At 38.9% G+C, this 8,800-nt stretch overlaps 1 protein-coding gene across 4 annotated transcripts; it reads left to right on the top strand.

The window, feature by feature from the left end:
• Positions 1-565: 565 nt before the first annotated feature.
• On the top strand, positions 566-8,784 carry LOC127979753 (nucleoporin SEH1). 4 transcript variants are annotated; one of them, XM_052585373.1, is made up of 11 exons: positions 566-629; positions 784-885; positions 994-1,437; positions 1,731-1,781; positions 1,962-2,108; positions 2,708-2,919; positions 2,998-3,096; positions 3,168-3,308; positions 4,411-4,568; positions 4,869-5,016; positions 8,477-8,784. In XM_052585373.1, exons 3-11 carry the CDS (start codon positions 1,327-1,329, stop codon positions 8,640-8,642), a joined length of 1,233 nt encoding a protein of 410 aa, XP_052441333.1. In that variant the 5' UTR covers positions 566-629; positions 784-885; positions 994-1,326; the 3' UTR covers positions 8,643-8,784. The 4 variants fall into 4 exon arrangements, with proteins under 4 accessions (XP_052441333.1, XP_052441331.1, XP_052441332.1 ...); XM_052585371.1 differs by lacking the exons at positions 566-629; positions 784-885; positions 8,477-8,784 and adding exons at positions 733-777; positions 5,901-6,973; XM_052585372.1 differs by lacking the exons at positions 566-629; positions 8,477-8,784 and adding an exon at positions 5,901-6,973 and having other exon boundaries at positions 1,028-1,437.
• Positions 8,785-8,800: the final 16 nt, after the last annotated feature.

Below are 8,800 nucleotides of genomic sequence, written 5' to 3'. Positions count from 1 at the left end.
CAAAAAACATTAAAAATAGTAATGTTTTCAAATGTTTGTTCTGTACTGTACATATATATATATATATATATATATATATATATATATATATATATATATAAAATCCACAGTCATTTTACACTTGTCTAGTATAAATGTCACATTGTTTTAGAATAACAGTGTATATGTTTTTCTCTATTTACCCTCAAAAAATGGAAGTGAAATGTGATAACATGCGCTGTAGGTGGGGTGCGTTGATAAATCCATGGTTTGTGAAGGGTTGTGATATGCATGTTTTTTTGTTGAAGAAATTATAAAAGCTGTGTCATCTATAGCAAAAAGGTGACCAACAGTGAAAGATTAAGTGAATATTTGAAAGAAATGTTTGGTCAGTAGCCTAAACAAGGATTTGATTGTCCTGTAAGAGTAACAGCAGCAATCACATGGCATTTGGCTCCCTTTGCAGACATTAGTAATAAAACGTGATGTTCAGTCTCACCTCAGTTTCTGTGATCTTGTCAGCAGTAAGTCCTCTCGTGCAGTAGTTTCTTGTCAGCAGTAAGTCCTCTCGTGCAGGTGCAGTAGTTTCTTGTCAGCAGTAAGTCCTCTCGTGCAGTAGTTTCTTGTCAGCAGTAAGTCCTCTCGTGCAGGTGCAGTAGTTTCTTGTCAGCAGTAAGTCCTCTCATGCAGTAGTTTCTTGTCAGCAGTAAGTCCTCTCGTGCAGGTGCAGTAGTTTCTTGTCAGCAGTAAGTCCTCTCGTGCAGTAGTTTCTTGTCAGCAGTAAGTCCTCTCGTGCAGGTGCAGTAGTTTCTTGTCAGCAGTAAGTCCTCTCGTGCAGTAGTTTCTTGTCAGCAGTAAGTCCTCTCGTGCAGTAGTTTCTTGTCAGCAGTAAGTCCTCTCGTGCAGGTGCAGTAGTTTCTTGTCAGCAGTAAGTCCTCTCGTGCAGTAGTTTCTTGTCGGCAGTAAGTCCTCTCGTGCAGTAGTTTCTTGTCGGCAGTAAGTCCTCTCGTGCAGTAGTTTCTTGTCAGCAGTAAGTCCTCTCGTGCAGTAGTTTCTTGTCAGCAGTAAGTCCTCTCGTGCAGTAGTTTCTTGTCAGCAGTAAGTCCTCTCGTGCAGTAGTTTCTTGTCAGCAGTAAGTCCTCTCGTGCAGTAGTTTCTTGTCAGCAGTAAGTCCTCTCGTGCAGTAGTTGGCAGTAATCAACTCTCAAACGCTTTCCTCTGCAACAAAGCAGCGAGCGAGCAACGAGTCCAAGCCGGAGTTCTGCTGAAGTCTGACCAAACAACCCTCTGCTGTTTCATTAACTGACTTGTGTGAGATATTTTCTTCATTAAGAAGTAGTTTAGAAGATGTTCGTGGCGAAGAGCATCGCAGCGGATCATAAAGATCTGATCCACGATGTTTCTTATGACTTCCACGGTCGGAGGATGGCGACCTGCTCCAGCGATCAGAGCGTCAAGGCAAGAAAACACCGCACATGTGTTCAGATTCACTGCACTGTGTCCATAAACCGTCACTGAACTCAGGTCCTGAGACAAATACCGCTCTGTTACGACACTTTACTAGGTCTGAGACACAGCTAGAGACTACAGTTGACAGAGACCCTTTAACGACTAATAAAGCTGCTTTAAGCTTTACTTAAAATTCAGTCATTTATATAGGGTTTTGCGTCTTGAAGGTTTCATTCTGTGCAGCTTGTGTGTCTTTTAATGACAAGCATTCTGGCTTTTTTTTTTTTTTAACCCTGTTTTAGGTCTGGGACAAAGGTGACGATGGAGAATGGCATTGCACTGCTAGCTGGAAGGTATCAGTTATTTCTCTTGTGTTTTTGGGGTGTAAATCTGTATTTAAACCTTAAATGCAAAATCCAATATGTGGGTGCATTTACATTTCTATCATTTTGGTCATTTATATTTTGTGTGCATGTGACCATCCTAAGTAAAACTGAATCTAAATGATGAGTCCGTGTAACCCATTGTTGTAGACTCACAGTGGATCGGTGTGGAGGGTGACGTGGGCGCACCCTGAGTTCGGTCAGGTGCTGGCGTCCTGCTCCTTCGACCGCACCGCAGCTGTTTGGGAGGAGATCGTCGGAGAATCCAATGACAAACAACGGGGACAAAGTCACTGGGTATGGAAAAATGTTCATTTTTTTTGTTACTGTTGTTCTCATGAATTTCTAACTTCTACACAATAACTTGAAAAATAGTTCTAATGTATGAATTATTTTTATATCACAAGGAAAAATACCTACAACATAAAGGGCATAAAATATGAACAGTATCTAAATTATTTTATCGTTTACCCTAATCAGAATAATTTCTTTTCAACTGAAAATCTGTTGCTTCATAGCTCTGACTAGGATTGTATAACAGTAGTCATAATGTATTATTATTCCTAATATTGTTGTTGTTAACACAATTAAAAAATTAACACTGAGGGAATGAATTAATAAATTGTGGGAACAAATATGACTCAATTCTTCATTTGTGGCCATGAACTAAATTAAAGGAATTAATTCATAAATTAAAGGAAGAAACTCTTAATTCATAGTCGCTGCCAGTTAACAAAAATTGAAAAAGATCAAAAAATATATTTCAGTATTATCTAATGAAAGATCACTATTACTGACAGCATTAGAATTGTATTATAATTTGAGAAAGGAAGTAAAAAGCAATCAAATCGATGTGCAAAGCTCTTGTTTTGTTGATTTCTGTGTCCTCTGTACAGATCAAGAGGACCACGCTGGTGGACAGCCGGACGTCAGTGACCGATGTGAAGTTTGCACCGAAGCACATGGGCCTGATGCTGACCACCTGCTCTGCCGACGGCGTGGTGCGCATCTACGAGGCTCCTGACGTGATGAACCTCAGCCAGTGGTCACTGCAGCACGAGATCTCCTGCAAGCTGTCCTGCTCCTGCATCTCCTGGAACCCCTCCAGGTCTGAGCGCCCTCTACACCGTCACATATCAGCATGAGAGACGCACTCCTGAAACTCCTCGTTTGTTCTGCCCTTTAGTTCTCGAGCCCATCCTCCAATGATCGCCGTGGGCAGTGACGACAGCAACGTCACGTACAGCGGCAAAGTGCAGATCTACGAGTATAACGAAAATACCAGGTACTGCATCAGCTCCCGTGTTACTTGTTATCGGTTCTAAGCTTTTCTAAAGGGTTTATGTTGTCCTACAGGAAGTATGCCAAAGCAGAGACGTTGATGACTGTGACTGACCCGGTTCATGACATCGCCTTTGCTCCTAATCTGGGGAGATCCTTCCATGTGCTGGCTATAGCCACCAAAGACGTCCGCATATTCAAACTCATACCTATGAGGTTAGTAGGATATCACACTCGGTGGTAAGTGAGGCAAATATACGTAAACGCTGAAATAAAACATTTATGACATATCATTTTTTAAACTTAAGCCCGTTTCCACCGAAGGAACTGGCTCTGATGTCTCTTTAGTGGTTAAACATTAAATATAATTTGTTTTGGGTAAATCTATCAAGTTATCTTTGGTCTGTATGCAATTGATCTATATATTAAAATGAAAATAAAAAAGGCTAATTGATATAATATTTCGTTTCATTGTAATGGCTGTATATATTCACATCAATGAACTAACTACATTTCTGCAGCTGTTATTATGTTTAAATGAAAACGAAATGAGGCAGAGGCATTTGATATCATAATTCGTTTTATTGTAAATCTACAGAGAGGAAAATTGCAGCAGCCAAGTTGAGCTGACTGAAGTTATGAAGTACGCTGCTGTTTGCAGATTTACCGGATTCGCGTCGTCGCAGACATCACACTCCCGAGTCGAATGCACAAAATCTGAACTACCAAGGCACGACCAAAATCAGCGTACTGTAGTATTGAGAAACGCGCGCAGACCTACGTCACCAGTCTATTTGCCTAATCTTCCCGGTACTTTACACCGTGGTGGAAACACAGAAAGCAACAGGTCTGGGGGGGAAAAAAGTTCCTGGTACAATTGTTCTGTGTAATTTCGGTGGAAACGTTGCATTAAACCGGTTATTTCACCCAAACATACGTAAACGCTGAAATAAAACATTTGACATAATTTTTGAAACACTTACCATCACATTGATTAAGACTAATGTGAACATGTCCTGGCTGGGATTTAAAAATGGTCTAAAATGGATGTTTTCCTATTGATGCTCTCTCTGCAGTCCACGTACAATTTATGCAGTCGTATTTGATCCCTTCCCATGCCACGATTGGTCTATTATGTTCAGTCCCTGCATGCTATTTCTAAAACAGTTTTCCGGTTATTACCTACAACTTAAAGTGTTTACACACTTGTGAAGTGTGAAGCTCACAAGTGTGTCTCCCAAATGAGGGGAGTACCAGAGAGGTAAGGACTGTAGGAGTGTTTCTGGTGTAGTTGATTTGTGTTGTGTGTTTCTGACAGGAGAGAGAGCGCCAACAGCTCTGGTGCCACTAAGTTTGAGGTGCAGGTGATGGCTCAGTTTGACAGTCATAACTCTCAGGTGTGGCGCGTGAGCTGGAACATCACCAGCACTCTGCTGGCCTCCTCCGGAGACGACGGCTGTGTGCGCCTCTGGAAAGGTCAGCCGTCAGCTCCGTCTGCTTCCTGCTGGGTGCACAACCATTCACAATGATGGCTCTTTAGCATCAACTATACATGTTCACTGCAAAGTCCAACTATCTTTAAAATTGTTTGTAATTATTTTACATTTCTTTAAGTTGTTAATATAGTATTAAAAAGAAAAAAGGTTTATCTTTAATAAATATAAACTTTATTTCTGCTCACAGCTAAGACTGCATGTAATGCAAACTAAGAATATCCCAGCCTGATGTGCTTCATGTGTAAATGGTGCAGTGAATGCTGTTTCGTCTCGTGTGCAGCTAATTACATGGACAACTGGAAGTGCACGGGGATCCTGAGAGGAGACGGCAGCCCAGTGAACGGCTCTTCTGGACACGCTGTGGCTCTGAACGCGGTGGGCGTCCCTGGAGCCGCTCAGATGGTTGTTGGAGCTGCTTCTGCTGGCAGGTACGTGATGGTGATGTGATGTAGGGGTGAGCAGTAATGGAGCATTCAAGTCATTTTGGAAAGATTACATTTATGAGCTGTGCACACATGAACCGCACCCTCGAAGTTGTAGTTTTGAGTGGGAAACGCTAGATTTTAATTGAGCCTAAGTTTTTTTGTTTTTGTGGTGGATTAGTGAGAAAACATGACACGTTGTGGATGCATTGTCTGTTGTTTACACGTTTTTAAAATATGCAAAAAATTAGTTGCATGTATAAAATATGAGAGTACACAATTTTGATTGAATATAGAATGACTCAGTTTACAGCACCTTTATAAACTGAATAAAAACATTAACAAAACTAATGCACATTTTAATTTATCATTTTGTAGTTAATTTTTTTTTATTTTTATGCAACTGATCTCCTCATCACAACTTCCCAAGTCTTAAATATGAGCTTCCCAGAAGGATTTCAATGGAGACCCTCAATATAGTTGTTTTTGAGGTAACCCTTTAGATTAGGGGTCACTAATTGTTAGCATGCATATTGGCTGTTTTTAGTTCTTATAAAGCAAATATTAATGCATAACTTTTAGTTAATAGTGAATTTGTGTTCTCTAATCTAAAATGTAAACGTTCTTGCTTGAAATTCAAAAACTAAACAGTTTACATATATTAAATAATTACAATATTGGATAGAATATTAATCACAAATTTATAGGTATGGAATAACCTTAAGAATTGTAAGAAAAATGTTCTAAAACTACTGCTTGATATAAAAATTTTTTTTTATAATTTTTGGGGGAACTGTCGGAGGCAGTTTTATTTTCTACTTTGTTGCATTTGTCTGCATTTGACTTTTCAGGTTTGTGGTTTATACATAATTACGTCTTATTTTTAACAGAAAAAAAGCTCAGCTGATGCCAGGCTAATGGCATGAGATGCTGATTGGCTGTTTGCTGCATGCACATGCACAGGATTGGACCGAGACCTCATTGACCCTCCCCTGCACTCCTCTAGTTTCTAATCGACAGAAGCGTGTGCTGTCGGCACGATCCGTTGTGTGGCTGTTACAGGACCTGTGCCTCTGTGTGTGTTGTGTTCAGTGATGCTTGCCTAACAATAAGCATTTTTGTTGTTGTTGTATTTTTGAACAAAATATACACTAAACTTGATTCATCAATACTGACACACTTATTAATTGTTGTAATGCGATACAGTATTATTTATTTATTTTAATACATTTAGGTAGTTTTTCACGAGTTTCAAACATTATTTTCTGCATTTGTCAACATTTGTTATTGTCCATGTAAAAAAAACAACTGTCGAAGTTGCATTTAAAGGAGCAGTTCACCCAAAATCAAAACCATTGAATTTACTGGCCGGAAAAAAAAAAAACGTTCTAGAACCTTTGAAGCATAAAAGAAGAGATATTTAAAATCCTCATTTATTTGCATTTGGAACATCTTGAAGGTGGGTTAATTTGGTTTCCTTTAACACACATTTGTGCTGTTGGTTTGAAGTTGCTAGCATGTAATGTGTGGAGTGGACAGTAGAGGGAGACACCTTCATTCAGCTCAGTTCTGCTTGTCTCTGGAATTACTAACACATTACATTTGATTCCTCACACTAACTGGATTACCAGATTTCAGTAACTCTTTTATGATGTAGGAGACCCGTGTATTAGATGAGACAAAATTCTTGTAGACAAGTGTGAAACATCAGACATGCTAAACAATATCGGTCTCTGTTAATAAAAACAAGTCACCAAAGGTTTGTGTCAAAATTCAGGAGTTTGGCGCATGAATAATGGAGCATAAATCAAATGCTGCAGATTCTGAGATGCTCGTTCTCCTTCATGACAGGAACTCAGCATGTTCTTTATAGCGGAGCCACTTGAAATGGGAATTCAAAAGGAGAACATTTAAACCGTTTTTGAAATGAATGTGTAAAATAAAGTTTGTTTTTCAGTTCTGAGTTATGTAATGACCTCGCTGAGGTTTGTCTGAATTATGTTTGTCCTCACTGAAGGAGACCTTGCAAGAGAGTTGGTCTGAAAAGACATTTAAAAAAAAGAAATCCTTATTCAGTCCCACTCAGATCATAACCCCTGTGAATTTTAAAGGACAGACTAATTGTGTAATGACAAAATTTATTTTTCTTTATTTTCTGTGTAATAAAAAACTTAAAAAACATTTAAAAGTCACAGAAATCTAGTTTGCAGGCTACAAATTTTGGTGGATATTATGGCTCACACTTTAGATTAGGGAACTCAATTCAATAGTAACGAGTTGCTTATTAGCATGCATATGATTAGCATACAGGATATATATTATTATTTATAAAGCACATATTGTGCCTTATAATCTCTTAACCTGATCCAAAACCTAAATATAACCTTTACGAACAACTACTTTACTTTCTATCAGGAAGCAGCAAATTATGAGTTTCTTGAGGGAAAACAATTAGTTGATTGTGAATATGTGTTATCCTAATCTAAATTATTATGATAATGATATCCCACATTTGTAATGACATTATATAAATTCTAGAACGAACAAATTAATCCACTCATATAAATTTCAGTTTGAGCTCCCAAGCTTGATAATCATAAATTAATTTAAGTTTAAAGTTGCTTCATATTTTGGGTCACACCTTATTTTAAAGGGTTAGTTCAACCAAAAATGAAAATTAAGCCATAAATTAGGCTTTTATTGTAAAAGCATGATATAAACAAGAGTGTTTTTTACAAACTGAGGAATGAGCTGAAATGATCTTTTGTGATTCTTGACATTGTTCCTCATGCTGTTGATTTACATTTCATTGCATTGAAACTGAAGCATTCCTTTAAAGGGACAGTTCACCCAGAAATGAAAACGCTGTCATTAATTACTCGCTCTCATTTCGTTCCAAACCCGTAAGACCTTTGTTCATCTCCAGTTTTTATTAAATCCAAGCTTTCTGACCCTGCACAGACAGCTGAAACTGAAATGTTCCCAGATCCAGTAATGTAGTGAGAATATCGAAGAAGTAATCCATGTGACATCAGGGGTTCAACCGTAATTTTATGAAGCTATGAGAATAATTTTGTGCTCAAAGAAAACAAAAATAATGATAACAATTAGTCTCTTCTGTGTCACCATCCTCTGCCATTATCAAACTATTTTAACGATGTCCTCACTATCTTTCTGGGCCTTGATCGTGGTGATATCCTTGCTGTCTATGGAGGGTCAGAGAGCTCTTGGATTTCATCAGAAATAACTTAATTTGTGTTTCGAAGTCTTACGGGTTTGGAACGACACGAGGGTGAGTAATTAATGAGAGGATTTTCATTTTAGGGTGAGCTCTTCTCCTGGCAATGTTACCTTGTGTTCGACCTTTCTTTGTTTCTTAGTTTTTCCTCACTGTCCATGTCTCTGTGTTGGTGGTGTGTCTCGTTTGTGCTGTTTGTTTGGCTTTGCCCTCATTCTGTTCCTCCAGGTACTTCTTCCCTCATTTGGACTCCCCCCGAACGGGATCTCGCCTGGCCCACCTCCTGCCTCCCCCCTCTCTCATCGAGACAGTGTATGAGCCTGATCCGTCCCACGCTCCTCAGCTCCGTCATCGAAACGCAGCCAGCAGCATTCAACCCGCCGAACATGACTGAGAACCTCACACTTACCTGCCTTTATATGCTTCTTCACATTTACTGTGAATAATCTGTGTCATCAGATGTGATCGCTGTTTTTGGGTTATTTAATTATCATTATCAAACATCATCAAATCACCTTTGTTATGTCCAGATCATAATTTACCCTAATAAAA

This window comes from Carassius gibelio, chromosome B19 (genome assembly GCF_023724105.1).
Source record: "Carassius gibelio isolate Cgi1373 ecotype wild population from Czech Republic chromosome B19, carGib1.2-hapl.c, whole genome shotgun sequence".
Classification (NCBI taxonomy): domain Eukaryota; kingdom Metazoa; phylum Chordata; class Actinopteri; order Cypriniformes; family Cyprinidae; genus Carassius; species Carassius gibelio.
Note: the sequence above shows the minus strand (reverse complement) of the source record. Positions and strands in the feature narration are given on the sequence as shown.